Source organism: Macaca nemestrina, chromosome 2, assembly GCF_043159975.1.
Source record: "Macaca nemestrina isolate mMacNem1 chromosome 2, mMacNem.hap1, whole genome shotgun sequence".
Taxonomy (NCBI): domain Eukaryota; kingdom Metazoa; phylum Chordata; class Mammalia; order Primates; family Cercopithecidae; genus Macaca; species Macaca nemestrina.
The window spans coordinates 112,377,078-112,399,600 of record NC_092126.1 but is presented as its reverse complement, the minus strand read 5'-3'; the positions used below and the strand labels follow the sequence as shown (position 1 = coordinate 112,399,600).

The following is a 22,523-nucleotide window of genomic DNA, read 5'->3' as shown; positions in this document are numbered from 1 at the left end:
ACCATACCGGGCAGCACAGCTACAGATTTTGAACACAGCAATCAAAACCAATCAAAATGAAAATCCCAATCAAAATCACAAACTTTTAAACAAAATTAAATAGTTGATTGTAAAATCTGTAGAAATGTAAAGGATCCAGAATATCCAAAGCAGTCTTGAAAGAAAAGAGCAAAGTTGAAAGACTTACTATAGTAAATTCAAGACTTACTATAAAGTTATGTACAGTAATCAAGACCGTGGAGATACTGGACTTCATCAAAATTAAGCTTTTATTCTTCAACAGACATCATTTAGAAAATGGAAAAGTAGGAAGTAGAACTAGATGGAGTAAAAAAAGATTAAAAAAAGAAAAAAATGGGACAGACATATAGATCAACAGAACAAAACAGAGTCTGAAAGGAAACTCATATATGTATGGTAAATTTTCAACAAAGGTGCCAATGTAATTCAATGGAGAAAAAAAGTATTTTCAACAAATGGTTCTGGAACAATTGAATAATTGTTTATACAAAACAAACAAAACACAGAACATAGACCATTACTTCATACCACACAAAAATTAACTCAAAAGAGTTCACATATCTAAATGTAAAACCTAAAACTATAAAATTGCTAGAAGAAAACACAGAAGAAAATTGTGACCTTAGTTTAGGCAAAGATTTCTAGATATGACACTAAAAGCACAATCCTTAAAAGAAAAATTAAAAAAAAAAAAAGAAAATAAAGATAAACTTGACTTCATCAAAATTAAGCTTTTACTCTTCAAAAGACACCATTTAGAAAATGGAAAAGTAGGAAGCAGAACTAGATGGAGTAAAAAAAGAGAAAAAAAGAAAATGGAAGAGACAGGTAATAGGATGAGAGAAAGTATCTGCAAATCATACATCTGAAAAAATTATTCAAACTATATAAAGAATTCTTAGAACTCAATAAGGCACAAAATGCAATTTTTAAAAACAAAGTATTTGAACAGACATTTCACCACGAAAAATAAATGTATGAATAGCAAATAGGCACGAGGAAAGATCATTAATTACATTAATGATTAATGACACTCATCATTAGGGAATGCAAATTAAAACCACAAGATACTACACTTCACACTCACTAGAATGATTATAACTGCAACCCTTACATAATGCCAGTAGGCATGTAAAGCAGTAGAGCCACCTTGGAAAACAGTTTATTTCTTAAAATGTTAAACATGGCTGAGCGCGGTGGCTCACGCCTGTAATCCCAGCACTTTGGGAGGCCAAGGCAGGCAGATCACAAAGTCAGGAGATCGAGACAATCCTGGCTAACACAGTGAAACCCCCAACTCTACTAAAAACACAAAAAATTAGCCAGGCATGGTGGCGAGCGCCTGTAGTCCCAGCTACTCAGGAGGCTGAGAGGCAAGAGAATGGCATGAACCCGGGAGGTGGAGCTTGAAGTGAGCTGAGATCGCGCCACTGCACTCCAGCCTGGGTGACAGAGCAAGACTCCGTCTCAAAAAAAAAAAAAAAAGTTAAACATACACTTACCATGTGACCCAGCAATCCCAATCCTAGATATCTATACAACAGAAATGAAAACACATGACCATATTAAGCCCTGGACATGAATGGTCACAGCAGCATACTGTGTAGTAGCCCAAAATTAGAAACAACCCAATGTCCATCAACTTATAAATGAATGGCTAAACAAAATGTGGCATATCCATACAATGGAAAATCATTATTCAGCAAATATAAGAGAACACACTACTGATGCATGATACAATATGGATGAACCTCAACCATTAAGCTAAGAGAAAGAACCAGGCAACAAAAGACTACATATTGTATAATTCGAATTGTATGAAATTGCTAGAAAAGGCAAAACTATTGAGACAGAAGATCAGCAGTCACTTGGGAACGGGAATCAACTATAAATGAACACAGGGGAATATTTTAGGTGATGAAATGTTCTAAAACTGGGACTGTGGTAATGACTACATAGTTGTTTACATTTAGTAAAACTCAAATAATGGTACACTTTAAAATGGATGAGTTGGGCCGGGCGTGGTGGCTCACGTCTGTAACCCCAGTAATTTGGGAGGCCAAGGTTGGTGGATCACCTGAGGTTGGGAGTTCCAGATCAGCCTGACCAACATGGAGAAACCCCATCTCTACTAAAAATACAAAATTAGCACTAAAAATACAAAATTAGCCGGGCGTGGTGGCACAAGCCTGTGATCCCAGCTACTTGGGAGGCTGAGGCAGGAGAATTGCTTGAACCTGGGATGCAAAGGTTGCAGTGAGCCGAGATCGTGCCATTGCACTCCAGCCTGGGCAACAAGAGCAAAAATTCCGTCTCAAAAAATTAAATAAAAAGGCGGCCAGTTGCAGTGGCTCACACCTGTAATCCCAGCACTTTGGGAGGCCGAGGCTGGCAGATCACGAGGTCAGGAGATCGAGACCATCCTGGCTAACACGGTGAAACCCCATCCCTACTAAAAATTCAAAAAAATTAGCCGGGTGTGGTGGTGGGCGCCTGTAGTCCCAGTCACTCAGGAGGCTGAGGCAGGAGAATGGTGTGAACCTGGGAGGCAGAGCTTCCAGTGAGCCGAGATCGCGCCACTGCACTCTAGCCTGGGTTGACAGAGCAAGACTCCGTCTCAAAAAATAAAATAAAATAAAATAAAATAAAATGAATAAAATGGATGAGTTTAATGGCACGTAAAACTTCAATAGAGCTGTTTCAAAAATGAGTTGACTGGACAGATAAATGATGAAGCAAATGCAGCAACAGATTAGCAATTATATAATCTAGATGGTACAGTATATGAATGTCCACTGTACAATTATTCAAAGCTCTTTAAAATTTTTCATAATAAAAGGGCGGAAAGTTTGTCAAATTTAATTCAATGGCAATCACTCACATTATCAAATGTCACAATATACGAAGGGTTGACCCTTACATTACTGCATCAGATAGTATACTTTGACTTTTTATTTACAATCCTCAGAATAACAAATTCTGCTATACAGTTTTAACACAGTTTTCACTAAGGTTAGCTGACCGTATACACTATAGAGTACAGTCTAATAGTGCTAGTATAAAGTCATTTCCATATAGACCTATAATGCTGATAACTTTACCATATTCTTTGGCTTTCTTTTTTTTCCTCTTTTTTTTTTTGAGATGGAGTTTTGCTCTTGTTGCCCAGGCTGGAGTGCAATGGCGCGAAGTCAGCTACCCGCAACCTCCACCTCCCAGGTTCAAGCGATTCTCCTGCCTCAGCCTCTGAGTAGCTGGGATTATAGGTATGCGCTACACAACGCCCAGCTAATTTTGTATTTTTAGTAGAGATGGGGTCTCTCCATTTTGGTCAGGCTGGTCTCAAACTCCCGACCTCAGGTGATCCCCCCACCTCAGCCTCCCAAAGAGCTGGGATTACAGGCATGAGCCACCATGTGCAGCTTTCTCTGGCTTTCTTGATCTCCCTGACCAAGGCTTCTGAGTATTCCACTGGATGTTCTGCTCCCATTCAGTCAGCTCCTTAAATATCACTTTTCCACAGGCACAGCTTTTAGGCCTGCCTTCTCACTCCCCGGACTATCTTTGGGCAATCACATTTGTGCCTGCCCCTTAGTATGAACATTAGCCCCAAAGAACATTAGCCTCTCTCATTTTACCGGGAGCTAGGGAAGGAAAGTATATGAGCAAGATAGAGAAGTGGGGGCAAGCAAAAAGTTTACTGAAGAGTGAAGGGTACCCTCAAGTTTCTGGGTAGTCCAGAGAAGGTTTTCACAGAGTCAAAGATGGGGTCTGAGCAGAGACTAAGTGCAGCCCATCTTCCCACTTTCCCTGAGTCCTCCAAACCTGCACCACAATGGGTGAGATGCTACTGGGGAGCTCTCTTTCCAGCTTGAAGTGAGCTCTCTCTCCTCTGTTCTCATTTACCCTACACACTGCTCTGCATTACCCGTAGCCCTCAATCCAATATGGCTATGTTTTGCCATTGCATTTACAATGTCAATACTCTCAGATGGCTTCCAGATCTTTACTTCAGAAAGCATGTGCTACATGCATGTCAAAAAGGACTTTGTTTATGGTCATTTGTATTTTCCAAAGGTCATGAGCAAACACCTTCTGTCATGCTCTATAGTCTGTTTTTGACTGAAACTCTAAAATGCATATACTATAGAGGATGACAGAATGTGTTTGTTCATGACTTTTGGAAAATACTATCTGACACAGGCCCTCAAAACATGTTCAGTAGTTACCAGTTGGTTACACTGGCCTGGAAACCTAGAGTAGACAGCTGCTTGGGAGTCAAGTTCTCCTTTCTGCTTTTTAAATGAAGAACATAGTAAATGGTCACACAATTCTATGCCTGCTTCACAAGCAGGGCTGAGGAATGGAGGATGAAGACCAGGGGGAAATCCAGGCTGTGGGCCAATAATGCTAAGATTTTCTCACAGAGATGTAATGAAGTGAATATGAATGATTTAGTCGCTGTTACTGACATGGTTAGCAGCATGCAAATCTACAATTTCAGCATTTTGTTCTGGAGGCACTTTCTTCCACAGTCTAAAGGTGTTAGAGACTACAGAACTGAAATCAAACTGTCAGCTTAGAATGGAGACTACTTTATTAAGATAAAACTTTGAATCTCTGTGTCCTCTGACCCACTTGCTACAAGGAGACGGCTGCAGGGTTTCAGGATCTTAAGTAAGGCAACTCCAATAGCAATTTGCTTGTGGGCTTAGACTAGCAATTCTGTGACTTGCTGCCAAACTTCTGTTTCAACTTTATTCACTGCAAGCAGATTGTGATATCATTTTTCAGATCACAAATCCCAAGTCCACCTGAAGTTTGTTAATAACAGCCACAATTTATTTTCCGATTTCTACCAAGTCCCTTCCCCTCCACCGCATTCAAGCAAGTCTCTATCAGAAGTTTAAATTAGTCACTGGAACAAACATTTGAGTGCCCTGACCACAAAGAACTTAAAATATCAGAGAGAGATAAATTCCTGCTACTGAAGGAAATGGTAAGCACATATGACATTTAGGACCCTTTCTAGTACACAACCAATATCTATTTTCAGAAAAAATGTTTTGCAAGTTCCAGGAAATTTAACAGTTATTATTTGACACCCCAGAGCACTTGGATAGTGCATGTTTATTATTCAAAATAGTGCACAGAACATACTAATTTTATATACGGATCAAGGCACATGCTAAAATAGCCCCTGCTCCTGACAATAGTTGCCCAAGGATATCCATGAACGTGATCAGTTGCTTCTTTATCTTTTTAGTCTTCTCTAGCTGGTTCAGGCTCTCCAGCCCTCAAGGACAAGTTAACAACATAGCTTGCAAATAGACTTTTCCCCCAGAAAAAAGAAATCCAGCAGCCCACCAAAACTGTCACCAGCCCTTCCCACACTTACCAGTGCCATAGGGAGGATGCAGCTGATGGCAGTGAGCATCAACGGCCTGAAAAAATACAGGTGGTAGTTTCAATTTTTATTTAAAATTCTTGCTTGCCAACTGCCTGAAATCTTTTAAGGCTACATGAATGGGTCTTCATGCCTCAGCCTGCCATTTCGTGGTCCAATCACTTTTGTTAACAAACACTAGTGGTCACTCATTAAAAAGCAGAAATGAAGAAAGGGAGTGAACTGTGGGCCAGCTTCTGGGCCTGGGCTAGAATGGGACATGATATAGGAAAATCAGCCTAAAGAGATCAAGACGGATGGATATGGGTCTGGGGGTGGGGGGGCAAGGGATGATGTGGAGGGAGGCAAGAAAGTACTAAAGGGACAAGAGGAAGAAAGAAGGTTAAAGCACAAAGATAAAGCAGTAAGTAAACACCAGCCTACAATGGGGCAAAATTAGCATCAGTAGTGGTGGTGGTAGTCAGTCTCATAGGGCTTCTGACCCTAAACCAGGCTCACCCCTGAAGTCTAATTTAAGTGGTAGGATTTCATTTCTCCCATACTTCACACCTAAATATCCTCAGCCTCTAAAAGGCCCACTCTCTGGCACCTGATCCTAATTTTGCCCTTTCCACTTTTCTTTACAGGGACATGGAAGGAGGGCTGACTTGTAACTGAAGTACCCAAATGTTATATATGTTTTTAAATCTGATTAATAAACACAAATTTGAAGACTTCTCACCATCCTAACCTTGATTCAGTCCTAACTGCTGTGGACTCTAATAATCAAAATCAATACTAAAAAAACCAAAGACCTCACTCAATATAAGGTTATTTATACAAAATATAATAATGTAAAAATATTAAAGTAATCACTCCTTGACCGTAAGGGTATATATTTTAATTACAAAAAACTTCAAACATCTACCAAAGTGAAGAGTATAATGAAACCCATTACCCAGCTGGTGGCCAGACCCACTGTGCCTCCATTCCAGCCCTCCCCTCCTCCCTCCAGATTATTGTGAAGTTAATCCCAGCCAGCATATCTTTTAGGGTGCATTTAATGGAAACTTTTTGAGAAGTACTTACTACAAAGGGCTGGTTATTGCCCCTTCTAGAACTCTAACAGACTTCCAGGGGAATGCCACATAGGCAGGTTATGTCCAGCAAACCCAACCAAAAGAAATGCAGATAGGAGGTGATATCAAATGAGCTGCACAGAGTAGGGCTAAAAGCTGTGTCCATTCCTGCAGCCACAGCCCATCCTGTCCAAAAATTACTTGAAACAATGCTCTGTCTCAGCTACTGCTACTGTGAGAAGGCAAAGAGAGGGAATATCAAATAACCAGCTAGGTAGTAATATCCAAGTACTACCAATAAGATGGTAGTACCATCTTCTCCAAAAGGAAGGCACTTCAGAGGCCAGCATATCTTAATGAAAAAGCCAGATTCCAACAGCATGTTTCAATGACAGAGCTGGTACCTCGTCGACTGCTTTCCTTAGCTACCCCTTTATGCTAGAAACATATAACCTTATTTTTATAACCTTTCTGTTTATATAAAACTACATAAACAGGAATAGAATGAAAGCCCATTGAGGGCAGAAATTTTTTTGACTGATTCCTTCTCTCCACACCTAAGAACCTGGAACAATACCTGTGTTAGCATTAGGTCCCATACGCCAACACCACTCTCTGCCTGTCTCTGGTGGTCCAGACTTGTCACCACACCCACATCCTCCGCAAGAGCGTATGAAGGTGCCAAGGCCTTCCAAGCCCTCAGGGATACACAGGGATACAGGAGAGGGCAGACACAGCTTCTCTGAGACAGGTTTTAAAAAGTTGGAGGGCTTAGCAGTCTCTCGAGGGTTGCAAGAAGGGCGGAGATGCTGACAATAGGTTGGAGGAGGCTAAAATCAGGTATATGAGTTAGGGAGAGGAACAATAAGGAGATCAGGCTGGAGCCTGGAGAATCCACTTTAAATTTTTCAACAGAGCAAAATAATCAAAGTGGTGCTTTTAGCGGATGTATCAGAAAAATAAAAAGTGGAAGTAAAGGAGGGGGTAGATATTAAAGGCAGAGAGATCTTTAAGTTTTTTGAAAAAGAAGAGATCAGCTGGGTGCAGTGGCTCACACCTGCAATCCCAGCACTTTGGGAGGCCGGGGCAGGCGAATCTCCTGAGGTCAGGAATTCAAGACCAGCCTGGCCAACATGGTGAAACTCCATATCTACTAAAAGTACAAAAATTAGGGTCAGGCATGGTGACTTACGCCTGTAATCCCAGCACTTTGGGAGGCTGAGGCGGGCAGATCACCTGAGGTCAGGAATTCGAGACCAGCCTGACCAACATGGAGAAACCTCATCTCTACTAAAAATACAAAATTAGCTGTGCGTGGTGGCACGTGCCTGTAATCCCAGTTACTCGGGAGGCTGAGGCAGGAGAATGGCTTGAACCTGGGAGGCGGAGGTTGCAGTGAGCCAAGATTGTGCCATTGCACTCCAGTCTGGGCAACAAGAGCAAAACTCCATCTCAAAAAAAAAAAAAAAATTAGCTGGGCATGGTGGCAGGTGCCTGTAATCCCACCTACTCGAACTCCTGACCTCAAGTGATCTGCCCGCCTCGGCCTCCCAAAGTGCTGGGATTACAGGAGTGAGCCACCGCATCCGGACTTGGCTCACTTGTGCACTCTTTCTTTTTTAAAAATCTCAGCTTACCACAACCTCCACCTCCTGGGTTCAAGCGATCTCCTGCCTCAGCCTCCCGAGTAGCTGGGATTACAGATGTGTGCCACCACACCCAGCTGTTTTTTTTTTTTTTTTGAGAAGGAGTCTCACTCTGTCACCCAGGCTGGAGCGCAGTGGTGCGATCTCGGCTCACTGCAAGCTCCACCTCCTGGGTTCACACCATTCTCCTGCCTCAGCCTCCAGAGTAGCTGGGACTACAGGTGCCCGCCACCACGCCCAGAGAATTTTTTGTATTTTTAGTAGAGACGGGGTTTCACCATGTTGGCCAAGCTGGTCTCTAACGCCTGCCTCGGCCTCCCATAGTGCGGAGATTACAGGTGTGAGCCACTGCGTCCAGCCTGGGTTTCTTTTTGAGGTAATGAAATGTTCTGGAACAAGATGAAGATGATGGTTGCATAACATTGTGAATGTACTAAATGCCACTGAATTGTATACTTTAAATGGTTAGTTTTAGGTTATGTGATTATTACTTCAAAAAAAAAATTTTTTTTTGAAATGGAGTCTCTGTCAGTCAGGCTGGAGCACAGTAGCACGATCTTGGCTCACTACAAGCTCCACCTCCCAGGTTCACGCCATTCTCCTGCCTCAGCCTCCTGAGTAGCTGGGACTACAGAAGCCCGCCACCATGCCCAGCTAATTTTTTTGTATTTTTAGTAGAGACGGGGTTTCACCGTGTTAGCCAGGATGGTCTTGATCTCCTGACCTCACGATTCGCCCACCTCAGCCTCCCAAAGTGCTGGGATTACAGGTGTGAGTCACTGTGCCCGGCTGATTATTACTTCAAATTTTTAAAGGGAAGAGGGGTCAGGAAAATGAATCCTAAGCTCTGTGTACACAAACAGAACATATCATTTTAGGGCGATCGATGAGAGATAGCTATTACTCCAGACTCAAGGGCCCCCAGATGATAAATGAGATCAGCCAAATCTCACACTCTAAGGGTCCTATTTCTCTCCAGTTTATCTCATTTCTTAAAAATAAGGGTTTTGGCCAGGCGCCCCTGTAATCCCAGTACTTTGGGAGGCCAAGGCAGGCGGGTCACCTGAGGTCTGGAGTTCAAGACCAGCCTGGCCAACATGGTGAAACCCCATCTCTACTAAAAATACAAAAATCAGCCAAGTGTGGTGGAGCATGCCTGTAGTCCCAGCTACTCAGGAGGCTGAGGCAGGAGAATTGCTTGAACCTGGGAAGCAGAGGTTGCAATGAGCTGAGATCACACCACTGCACTCCACCCTGGGGGACGAGCAACACTCTGTCTTAAAAAATTAAATAAATAGGCCGGGCGCAGTGGCTCACGCCTGTAATCCCAGCACTTTGGGAGGCCGAGGCGGGCGGATCACAAGGTCAGGAGATCGAGACCACGGTGAAACCCTGTCTCTACTAAAAATACAAAAAATTAGCCGGGTGCGGTGGCGGGCGCCTGTAGTCCCAGCTACTCAGGAGGCTGAGGCAGGAGAATGGCGGGAACCCGGGAGGCGGAGCTTGCAGTGAGCCGAGATCGCGCCACTGCACTCCAGCCTGGGCGACAGAGCGAGACTCTGTCTCAAAAAAAAAAAAAAAAAAAAAAAAAAAAAAAATTAAATAAATAAGTTTCTTCTGTTTTTATGTAGGTTTTTTTTTTTTTTTTTTGGTCTAAAGACTCAGTGGGGACAGGGATGACTAGTCTATATACAGCTTTTTTATTAATCCCCCCATTTGCAGCACACTTATCTCTTCCAGCATTCATCAGTCATCTCAGAGTCCATGGTCTTTTCAAAATTTGGACAAACTGGCTCACATTTTGCAATGATGTCCCCATACAACACCCCACTCCAACCCATTGTTTGTTAATATTAATTTACATGTACCTTTACTTTCATTTTCATGGTATTTAAAAATGGAAGGGCACTCCCAAATTTACTTTATCCCCTTTAATAATCTCTCTCCTCCTGCTCTCTTTGGTCCTCCAGACAACTGTTGATTTACTTTATGATGGATTAGTTTGCATTTTCTAGAATTTTATATGACTGACATATAAAGTTTTTGTCTCTCCCCTTTGGGTTTCTTCATGTGGCATATTTTTTTTTTTTTTTGAGTTTTATCAACGATGCTTACATAAGTAGCTCATTATTTTAGCTGAGAAGTATGCAGTTCTATGGATATGCCACTGTTTGTTTATTCATCTGTTTGAGCAACTCACATACTGAGTTGCTTCCAGTTTTTGGCTATTGCAAATAAAACTAAACAGACATCTGAATACCAAAACAAACAGAAGAAGCAGGGTTGGGGCAAAGGCATGTGCAGCCAACCATCTTGAAGTAGCAGTGTTAATAAATTTGCAAAAGAAAATCTGGTGTATTCTACTACAGTATCGTAAAATTCACATTGTATTTAAGATTACAGATACCATTAGTCATCTCTACATCATCAAAAAGGACAGCCTGGTCAACATGGTGAACCCCCGTTTCTCATCATCAAAAAGGGCATAGAACCCACTTTTATCTTTTTTTCACTAAAGAATATTCATTTCTTTATAATTATTGCTAAATAAACTTCTCTTTTAAACAAGATCATAAAATACAGTAGGACTTTGCACAGTGGAAACACTAAAAAGTTGGTTTGTACACACATGAAAATAAGTTAGAATGTTCATATGTTCTGACAGTTAGGAGAGAAAGGAAAAATATGAAAAAAATTTTTTAAAAAGTTAGAATGGAATCTGTCCAGTAGTTTCCAAGTCACCTGAAGCCTCTTTTGAGAAGATTAGGAAGGAGTGAGGACAGGAGTCTTGCCAAAACCACTCCTAAGCTCAAACTGAGTTGTGCTGTTTCTTCCTCTTAGCTTTGCCCAGGTCCAAGGAAAAAGGCAGGAGGGCTTTCAAATATAAAACCTTGCAGAGGACCAGTGCTGATGGTGGGGCCAGGGGAAAAGAAGATAGCCCCCACCCCAGGGGCTAGACCTTCTCTTGAAAATTAATGAAATATAAAGTTACATTTAGACATCAAAAAGACTATGGGAAGCCTATCCAACTTGCAAGTATAGCTGAGCAATTTATATCCTACTTCTACTGTTACAAAACCAGTACACTCCAAATGCTGGACACGTCCTTTCAGTAGTCAAAAGAAAGCAAGCACTCCTCCCTCTTCACTTGAATAACCCAAACCATTTTACAATTTTCCTGCACTTCCACGCAAATGTAATGTAAAATGCCTTGGTCTAGCCCCTTGAGATTCTGTTTTTTTTTATATATATATATATATATGTGTGTGTGTATATATATATATGTGTGTGTGTGTATATATATATATATGTGTGTGTGTGTGTGTGTGTGTGTATATATATATATATATTTTTTTTGTTTTTGAGACGGAGTCTCTCTCTGTCGCCCAGAATGGAGTGCAGTGGCATGATCTCAGCTCACTGCAACCTTGCAACCTCTGCCTCCCAGGTTCAAGCGATTCTCCTGCCTCAGCCTCCCAAGTAGCTGCAATTATAGGTGCCTACCATCATGCCCAGCTTATTTTTATATTTGTGTAGCGACAGGGTTCACCATGTTGGCCAGGATGGTCTCAAACTCCTGACCTCAAGTGATCCGCCCACCTTGGCCTCCCAAAGTGCTGGGATTACAGGTGTGAGCCACTGTGCCTAGATTGTTTCATTACAATTATATGAAGTTCAGGTTTCTTTTTTTTTTTTTTTGAGACGGAGTCTCGCTTTGTCGCCCAGGCTGGAGTGCAGTGGCCGGATCTCAGCTCACTGCAAGCTCCGCCTCCTGGGTTTACGCCATTCTCCTGCCTCAGCCTCCCGAGTAGCTGGGACTACAGGCGCCCACCACCTCGCCCGGCTAGTTTTTTGTATTTTTAGTAGAGACGGGGTTTCACCATATTAGCCAGGATGGTCTCGATCTCCTGACCTCGTGATCCGCCCGTCTCGGCCTCCCAAAGTGCTGGGATTACAGGCTTGAGCCACCGCGCCCGGCCTGAAGTTCAGGTTTCTATATGAGAATTGCTAAAACTAATTCTGATATATACCATAAGCTGGGAATCATGTATCTGTTAGGTTTATACCATCTTTTTTTTTTTTTTGAGATAGAGTCTCACTCTGTTGCTCAGGCTGAAGTGCAGTGGTATGACCTCAGCTCACTGCAACCTCCGCCTAACGGATTCAAGCGATTCTCCTGCCTCAGCCTCCCAAGTAGCTGGGATTACAGGCACCTGCCATCACGCCCGGCTAATTTTTTGTATTTTTAGTAGAGACGGTGTTTCACTGTGTTGGCCAGGATGGTCTCGATCTCCTGATCTCAGGATCCACCCACCTCGGCCTCCCAAAGTGCTGGGATTACAGGCGTGAGTCACCGCACCCAGCCAGGTTTATACCACCTTTATTTGGAGGTCAGCTGGCTTCACGAAAAAGTACTTTGAAGAGAATGTCTTCTGTTTACAAACTGGAGCACACAGAAGTAGAGGTTTGGAGTTAAATTTTCAACTGTGCATTTATTGGCCTGGGCTTAGACACATTAAAAAGCAACACTTACTGAGAACATAACATAACCAGGCATTTCCGCTATGTGCTGTTATGTAAAGAAAAAATATAGACCTCTATCTCAAAGAGTTATATCCTAGCTTATAACTAATTGGTAAACATTGTAAGTACACACCAAGAAATAAGCATAGTGGTACAGAGGCAAGAGTGACAGACTGGGGATCCGGGAGGGATTCACGTAAACAAGGAGAGGGTCAATCCTCTATTTCCAGGTTGATGGATGGTGGTACTAACAATTAAGATAGAGAATCCAGGAAACCAAGCTTGACGGCATTAGAAAGATTTCTTGTAAAAAGAGGTAAGGTTATCTACAGACTTCTGGAAAGGATGGCGACAGAATTAAAGAGACTGTTACCGGCCTAAAATAAGGAATAAAAGACATGAGAGCAGGTAGAGCTGACCAGGAAAAGAAACTGCTAGTCAAAGAGAACAACTTTTCCAAATAGAGACCACACTTTCTTCACAATTATAAGAACAGCTCTGTTTTCCTGTTAAAATCTCCAAACAAACCTCTTGCTCATCCTGCCTGTATTTTTCTCTATTTATGGTCAATAACATGGTCACTACTGTGAAATCATTCATGGTTTTTTTTGAGACGGAGTCTCGCTCTGTTGCCCAGGCTGGAGTGCAGTGGTGCCACCTTGGCTCACTGCAAGCTCTGCCTCCCGGGTTCACGCCATTCTCCTGCCTCAGCCTCCCAAGTAGCTGGGACTATAGGCGTCCGCCACCACGCCCGGCCAATTTTTTGTATTTTTAGTAGAGACGGGGTTTCACCGTGTTAGCCAGACGGTCTCAATCACCTGACCTCGTGATCCGCTCGCCTCGGCCTCTCAAAGTGCTGGGATTACAGGCGTGAGCCACCGCGCCTGGTCTGTTTTTGTTTTTCTGAGACAGAGTCTCGCTCTGTTGCCGAGGCTGGAGTGCAGTGGTGCGATCTCAGCTCACTGCAATCTCCGCTTCCCAGGTTCAAGTGATTATCGTGCCTCAGCCTCCCAAGTAGCTGGAACTACAGGCATGCACCACCATGCCCAGCTAATTTCTGTATTTTTAGTAGAGATAGGGTTTCATCATGTTGGCTAGGCTGGTCTTGAACTCCTGACCTCAGGTGATCTGCCTGCCTTGCCACCCAAAGTACTGGGAATACAGGCGTGAGCCACTGTGCCCGGTGGAAATTATTATTATTATTATTATTTTTTTTTTTTTTTTTTTTTTTTGAGACGGAGTCTCGCTCTGTCGCCCAGGCTGGAGTGCAGTGGCCAGATCTCAGCTCACTGCAAGCTCCGCCTCCCGGGTTCACGCCATTCTCCTGCCTCAGCCTCCCGAGTAGCTGGGACTACAGGCGCCCGCCACCGCGCCCGGCTAATTTTTTGTATTTTTAGTAGAGACAGGGTTTCACTATGGTCTCGATCTCCTGACCTCGTGATCCGCCCACCTCAGCCTCCCAAAGTGCTGGGATTACAGGCGTGAGCCACCGCGCCCGGCGGAAATTATTAATGTTTATAAAGATTTGTGATAGAAAAGGAACTTCATGTTTTGACAGTTCATGTCAGTTTAAGAAATAAAGTAGGGCAGATACATTTCAGGAGGAGCAAAATGCTCCTCATTCTGCACCTTTTTCAAATCTTTCCTATAATTCTTCCCTCTTCGGGGAAGACAAATCTAATCCTTCAAATTTTCCTAGAGCAGCAAGGGCAAAGAAAAAGCAAAAAATAAATAAATAAATAAATAAATAGATTGGAGCAAGGCAAAATTAAAGTACAGAGGTATCTCAAGAACAAGAACCCCCAAAACAAGTGAACACTAAGTAGTGCTATTAACATAGGCATAAGATCAAACATTGTAGTCAACCACAAATACAGGTACAGACAAGCTATTATTTCCCTGTATCTTTTTCCTGGCTCCAATTCAAAGTTCATTTTGTGTTATTTTTGCTTTTCTTTCGGTGGGCCCCAGGAGAAGGGAACCAGAGGCTCTAGGGGAAGGTAAAATAATCCAAAGTATATGACCCAATATCATATGCACACTCAGAGGCACCAGTCAGCAATATATTGCCCAGAACCATCCTCAATGTGTAGCCTCCTACCCTATGATTCAAGACACACAACCCTGAGAATGTGTTTTAAGGAACCAAGACAAGAAATATTCCCATCCTTCCGCTTTTGCCCCACTTCTACTAAGACCAAGCAAAATCGGTTTGAACATTCATGTTCCAGGCACTTTATCTGCATTATCATCACATTTAATGTTGTGAAGGAGGTGTCATCATTATTTTACAGATGAGGAAATTCAAGCATAGAGATGCTGAGGGACTTATCTGAGATGATATTATATTAAATGGAAAAAATGGGACTGGAACCCAGTCATCTGACAACTAGCCCAGACTCTGGACAAGGCCCATCAGACACAAAAGTCATATCCATAAAGACATTCACAACAATGTAACCAGTCCCCCAACAACTGTAATACATAGGTACTCACTTAAATGCCCAACGGAGAAAGATTAAGCAAATTACGGTTCAAAAACAAGATGGCATGCTACACAGCCATTTAAAGTATTTGTGAGAACAAAGTAAAAACAGGGAAATGTTTGAAATATACATGAAAAAAACAGAATGCATAAAATACATGTACCTACTGATTATTATAATGCAATGTCTACCAGGGCACAGATTTTTATCTGTTTTGTTCAGTTATTTTTCCTGTTATGGGCCTGGCATAGGAACATAACAGGAAGCATAGTAGGTTCTCAATAAATATCCAACATTGGTTGAATGAATTGCTGAACAGTAATGCTACGTATGAATATGGACAAGAACTGAAGGATGATAAGTAAGGAAGAAAACTTATTTTAGGTTAATGAAAACATGAATGATACTATTTTCTTAAATATTATAGTAATATCTTGACAAAAAAAATTTATAAACTCAAGATTAAAATATAAACATCAAAAAAAAATAACAAACACAAATACCGTATCATCCCTTGATTACACATGACTTCCATGGTTCCTGAGGTAGAGAGAAAGCAAACAAAAAGACTAGAATGAAAGCTGGCCTTGAATCTGATAAAGAGCTTCTTTTCTGGAAGCTGATGAGCATGTTTTGTATGGTATCAGGTACACAGCGATGACAATAACCTTTCTAAGCTGGCAAGACAAGGACAACTTTGCACCATTTTTATTTAGGCCATTCTCAATGTCACTCTGGACATTTCTCATTGCCTTTAAAAAATGAATTTACACATCAGTAAACACACCTCAGACTTCCAGACTAAAACACTGTGAAATATGTTAACGAACCTATTAACGGCCAGCTATTTGAAATGCAGGAATTTAACCTAAGTTCTACTTAGATAGAGGTATGCGAAGAGCTCACATCAGATCACAAAAATAGAAATCAGAGGGCCGCTCAGCACACAAACATTCAGTGTAACCAGGCCCAGCTTGAAGATACTTTCCCATGAGTAGTAGCAACAATAACAACAACAACAACAACAACAAAAACGATTATTCGTCAATTAATGACTGTAAGTAAATAAAACTAGAATGATCTTAAAATTCAGCTATATCAGAATAAAAGAAAATCGATTTAATAATTAAAGTTTTCACCAGATACTTGTTATCTTTTAACTTGGCATTATGTAAGTAGTTAGTACCAATTAAGAAAATGGCTAAAATAAGGTACTTTGTTGTTATGAACACCAATTGATCATGTTACAAGTGAAAAGGGCAAAAAAGCCAGGTTGTTTTGAACACAGGACTATACAGACTTCGGCACTTAAGAGTCAGAAGCCCTGGCCGGGCGCGGTGGCTCAAGCCTGTAATCCCAGCACTTTGGGAGGCCGAGGCGGGTGGATCACGAGGTCAGGAGATCGAGACTATCCTGGCTAACACGGTGAAACCCCGTCTCTACTAAAAATACAAAAAACCGGGCATGGTGGCGGGCGCCTGTAGTCTTAGCTACTCGGGAGGCTGAGGCGGGAGAATGGCATGAACCCGGGAGGCGGAGCTTGCAGTGAGCCGAGATCACGCCACTGCACTCCAGCCTGGGAGACACAGCGAGACTCCGTCTCAAAAAAAAAAAAAAAAAGAGTCAGAAGCCCTGACAACTCATTACTATTCATCCACAAAGGGGAAAAATTGTCCACAGCAGAATCTTAGATTTTCCAGTCACATTTTGCTAAAGAGCAAACACTAGATTTTAAAACAAATTCACAAAAGAGTATGGCAGAATAGAGTGTTCTAGGAAATATCTTCACAGCTTTGCTGCAGTTGATACAGCAATTCATAAAGCAAGAAGAAATGTAGTAAAAACACTTGTAATAATTGGCATATTCCTCCAATCGTATCTGGGAAACAGGCTTAAAAAAAGTGAGCAACAGGGCCAGGCGCAGTGGCTCGCACCTGTAATCCCCACACGTTGGGAGGCCGAGGCAGGTGGATCACGAGGTCAGGAGATCAAGACCATCCTGGCTAACAAGGTGAAATCCTGTCTCTACTAAAAATACAAAAAAATTTAGCCGGGCATGGTGGCGGGCTGCCAGTAGTCCTAGCTACTCGGGAGGCCACAGGAGAATGGCGTGAACCCAGTAGGCAGAGCTCGCAGTGAGCCGAGATCACGCCACTGCACTCCAGCCTGGGGGACAGAGAAAGAGTCCATCTCAGCTTAAAAAAAAAAAAAAAAAAAGTGAGCAATATAGTTCACTATGCCACACATGCGCTGAATAAGTTTTAAAAACCTATTTAAATACCTATTTAAAATCCTAGGCCGGGTGCGGTGGCTCACGCCTGTAACCCCAGCACTTTGGGAGGCTGAAGTCGGTAGATCGTCTGAACTCTGGAGTTTGAGACCAGCCTGGGCAACATGGCGAAACCCCATCTCTACCAAAAATACAAAAAAAGAAAAAGAAAAAAAAAATTAGCTGGGCATGTAGTGCGCACCTGTGGTCCCAGCTATTTGGGAGGCTGAGGTAGGAGGACTGTTTGAGCCTGGGAGGTGGAGGTTGCAGTGAGCCAACATCGTGCCACTGTACTCCAACCTGAGTGCCAGAGTGAGATGCTGTCTCAAAAAACAAACAAACAAACAAACAAACAAAGTCCTATAAAAACCTATTCCTATAGGTTACAAAACCTACTCCTTTCCTCCAACAGTAAAGATGCTTAAGGCTACAATCATAATCCTCCTTTCTACCTATACATCTCTGACCCTCATTCCAGCCCAGAAGATAACCCTCCCAATCCCATGCCCATTGCCCTATGGAGCCAGGACTTCTGTAACCTGCACTGCCCTTCTACACCACCTTCAAGGTCCTCTGGCCTCAACACAAAGCTCAGGTAGCTCACTACACCTCCTGGACTAGATCTAGTTCAAAGTGGCCTACTTCTTTCCCCTCCTGAAGCAATGGGGTGGGTCCCTGAACAATATGCACTTCTCCTGCCCATACCCTTAACATGATGCTAAGATGAGGGCACAAGGAGAAAGAGACTCTTGACCCATCACAAACCAAAGCCAGCTCCACAGTCATGATCCTGCCTGGGCTTTGTCTGGGGCTCTACCAAGGCTGAGCTGCTTCCTGAGCAGCTTGTCAGCAAATATCTCAAGAGTTCCATGGAATGGTAATTAAAAGGACTCACTGAATAACTGAAAAAAATTATTGGCTAACTACTGTATATTTTGTAATAAAAATGCTTATGGTTACAAGAAGGACCTCTTTCATCTATAAAGACAATAAAATAATCTTTGTATAAGTCTCCTATAAAAACATAGTGTAGAAAAAGGTAACTTTGTTTTCTTTAAAGACTCATACATGATCACTAAAAATACTTATTCCCCAGAGATCCCCTCCTCCTACAATACAACACCTCACTTGGCAATCATTTAATCTCATTTGACTATTCCATTTGTTATTTGTGTAGGATAGTTCATTCTCAAATAATGCTTCTGTTTTGCCACTATTTGAATACCAAGTTTCCCTACCTCAGTAACAGATAAGTATTTTCTCTGTTCTCTATCCTGAGCCCTTGATCTGATTTTCTGGGCACCTTCCTCTCTCAATAATGACTTTACTCATAGACTGGTCCCAGAACACACACAGGAAGTTACCCTCTGACACCAGGGCCCTCATTAAACTAGAAATCCAGTGTCCCAGACAATTGTGATTTTTTTTTCTTTTTTTTTTTTTTTTTGAGACGGAGTCTCGCTCTGTCGCCCAGGCTGGAGTGCAGTGGCGCGATCTCGGCTCACTGCAAGCTCCGCCTCCCGGGTTCATGCCATTCTCCTGCCTCAGCTTCCCGAGTAGCTGGGACTACAGGCGCCCACAACTGCGCCCGGCTAATTTTTTTTGTATTTTTAGTAGAGACGGGGTTTCACCGTGGTCTCGATCTCCTGACCTTGTGATCCGCCCGCCTCGGCCTCCCAAAGTGCTGGGATTACAGGCGTGAGCCACTGCGCCCGGCCTCTTTTCTTTTTTTTTGAGACGGAGTCTTGCTGTGTTGCCCAAGTTGGAGGGCAGTGGCACGATCTCAGCTCACTGCAAGCCCCGCCTCCCGGGTTCACGCCATTCTCCTGCCTCAGCCTCCCGAGTAGCTAGGACTACATACAAGCGCCTGCCACCACGCTCAGCTAATTTTTTGTATTTTTAGTAGAGATGGGGTTTCACTGTGTTAGCCAGGGCTCTCCTGACCTCGTGATCCACCCGCCTCGGCCTCCCAAAGTACTGGGATTACAGGCGTGAGCCACCGATCCCGGCTGAAAATTGTGATTTTTCTACTTAAGACACTTTACCCAGCTAACTCAGGAGGCTGAAACAGGAGGATCACTTGAGGCCAGGAGTTTGAGATCAGCCTGGGCAACATAGTGAGATTCTGTATCTTTAAAAAAAATTTTTTTTGCAGCTTTTTGAGTCCACTTAAAAATTTTTTCTTTATTTTTTGAGATGGAGTCTCACTCTGTCACCCAGGGTAGAGTGCAGTGGTGCGATCTCGCTTCACTGCAACCTCCGCCTCCCCGGGTTCACACCATTCTCCTGCCTCAGCCTCCCAAGTAGCTGGGACCACGGGCGTGTCACCACACCCGGCTAATTTTTTGTGTTTTTAGTAGAGATGGGGTTTCACCGTGTTAGCCAGGATGATCTTGATCTCCTGATCTAGTGATCCACCCGCCTTGGCCTCCCTAAGTGTTGGGATTACAGGCGTAAGCCACCACGCCCGGTCAAAATAAATATTTTGGTTTTTCTTTTTTCTTTTTTTTTTGAGACGGAGTCTCGTTCTGCCGCCCAGGCTGGAATGCAGTGGCTGGATCTCAGCTCACTGCAAGCTCCGCCTCCTGGGTTTACGCCATTCTCCTGCCTCAGCCTCCCGAGTAGCTGGGACTACAGGCGCCTGCCAGGTCGCCCGGCTAGTTTTTTGTATCTTTTAGTAGAGACGGGGTTTCACCGTGTTAGCCAGGATGGTCTTGATCTCCTGATCTTGTGATCCGCCCGTCTCGGCCTCCCAAAGTGCTGGGATTACAGGCTTGAGCCACCGCGCCCGGCCAATTTTTTGTTAATTAGCTGTAGGCACCTATAGCCCCAGCTATTTGGAAGGCTGAGAAGGGAGGATAGCTTGAACCCAGGAGTTTGAGGGTGCAGTGAGCTGTAATCATGCTACTGCACTCCAGCTGTGAGATAGGGCAAGAGCTCATTTCTAAAAATTTTTTTAAAAATAATTTTTAAAAAGAGACTTCAAATCCCAAATGGCAGTGAAAGGCTTAACTTTATGATATGCTATCAATCATCCACATGCAACTGCCTGGACACACAAAATGAGTACACAGACATGAGAATCAAGTAAAAAATTTAAGCTACTCCTCAAACTTGGATAGTTTTTACTCATAGACTAGAATTTGTAGGACTATAATTTTCAATTACATACACACATAACATCTTCTACAAGCCACAGAACCTAAATTATGTGAAAAAAATTAAATATTTCAATATGCCACAGAATTGTGCAATCAGCACTACGAGCAATGGGACATCAGCGGTGATCTGGGTGACTATCACTATTGATCACACTTTCAGAGACATGTGCAACAAGAGAACCAGAGTAGCCGGAACACCATTGGGTAAACTAAGCACTTAAATTATTCCCTCTCATCCTCAAAAAATATTAATTACAAAAATAAAAACAGGCCAGGAGTGGTGGCTCATGCTTGTAAAGGAATTTGGGAGGCTGAGGTGGGAAGACGGCTTGAGGCCAGGAGTTTAAGACCTAGGCAACATAGCAAGACCCCATCTCTACCAAAAAAAATTTTTTTTTTTTGTTTTGAGATAAGGTCTTGCTCTGTAGCCCAGGCTGGAGTACAGTGGGGCAATCTCAGCTCACTGCAACCTCTGCTCCCAGGCCCAAGTGATCCTCCCACCTCAGCCTCCTGAATAGCTGGGACTACAGGCGCATGCTACCATGCTCAGCTAATTTTTGTATTTAAAATATAATTTTAAAAATATAAATAAAAACAATGCTAGTTTGCATCTGGCCTCAAAGAAAAAAAAACTGTATATGATTCCTTCTCCTTTACTCTTGACCAAGCTGCTTTTCTGTCCAGTTTCTTTGGTCAGGTTCCTGAACCACTTAAAACACCAGAGTTCCTTTATGTGTAGTCAAGCCAACCAAGAGCCACAACCTTTTTTTGCCCAGCCCCAGAAAGTAAATGGTGTTAACATGTTTTTCAGTGAAGTGTAGAAGGGAAAAAACAAACTCTGTCTTCTATCAACATCTAAATTTTTGTGGATTATTTTCCTCTTTGATCCATTTTCTCTTTAACCCTTTCATACTGTTTCAGCTCTCTTCCTTCTCTTATTTATTCCTTCATCTCTGTTCCAAGTTCTTTTTGCTCTTACTCTTCTCAGTCTTAAAGGCCAGATCAATACCCTTTCAATTCATTTCCAATAGGAAAGAAAATGTATCAGGGACTAGGAAATCTAACTCACACCAATAGCAGCAGCTGCTACTATCACCAACAATAAACAAAATCAAGTATCCAAGCAATTATTCAATACCTACTGTAGATGAAATTGTGTGACAAGAATGATGGAGGAGATAAGGTACAAGAGAGTTACTGCTCTCCAAGAACTGACAATCTAGTTGGAGAGATCATGCCAAAATGTGTGAACAGTTAAAACGTAAAGCAGTCAGAAGACTGCAGTACATAATCTAAAAAAATAAACGAGCTGTATTGTTTGGACACAGATCAAAGGCAGGCATGGCCACTGTGCTCTAGGGGCTCTCAAGGAAACTGACTCAGAGAAAGCACGAGCTAGACTCTGAGGACCCCTAAGGGCAGTAAGAGATGAGGTGGTGAAGGGAAAGCTTTCCAGGAGGCTGACCATGTATAAGAAAGAAGAATATAAAACAGTAAATTTTATGTTACATATATTTTACCACAATGTAAAAAAAAAAAAAAAAAAAAAAGGAAGGAAGGAAGGGAGGCAGGGAGGGACAGGTGCTTGGGCCCCTCAGCTGTCTCTAGCAAGGCAGAAAAAGCCAATACAGAGGGCTTGACAATCTGAGAATTCCTGTGTATAGACAGGAACATCCTTGTGAACTTGGTCAACTGACACTGTCCAGAGCATAGTCACACACTACATAATTCCTAATATTATTTTTTCTAACCTAACATTATGAACATATCCTTTTCTTATTTTAAATACCAACATTGTATATAACCTGACAGTATGACTAAAGCAAAAGAAACTATTGATCAACAAGAGAGAGGTGTGCATGGTGAGGAAGAAAAACCCGATTATTGTTTTCTATCAGGGAAATGCCCTCTGGAGGCAGGGGTCCAGCAGCTTTGCTATAGCCATAGTGCA

At 42.6% G+C, this 22,523-nt stretch overlaps 1 protein-coding gene across 9 annotated transcripts in view; it reads right to left on the bottom strand.

The window, feature by feature from the left end:
* LOC105480627 (ariadne RBR E3 ubiquitin protein ligase 2) overlaps nt 1–22,523 on the bottom strand; it is a 70,215-nt gene that overhangs the window by 35,874 nt on the left and 11,818 nt on the right. For 4 of the 9 annotated variants that reach the window (XM_071091699.1, XM_071091700.1, XM_071091701.1 and 1 more), the window contains one exon: nt 5,420–5,465. The exons of the other annotated variants lie outside the window; for them this stretch is intronic. In XM_071091699.1, the coding sequence (XP_070947800.1) occupies nt 5,420–5,458 (39 nt within the window). In that variant the 5' untranslated portion in view covers nt 5,459–5,465. The remainder of the gene's footprint in view (nt 1–5,419; nt 5,466–22,523) is intronic. 9 annotated transcript variants of the gene reach the window in all.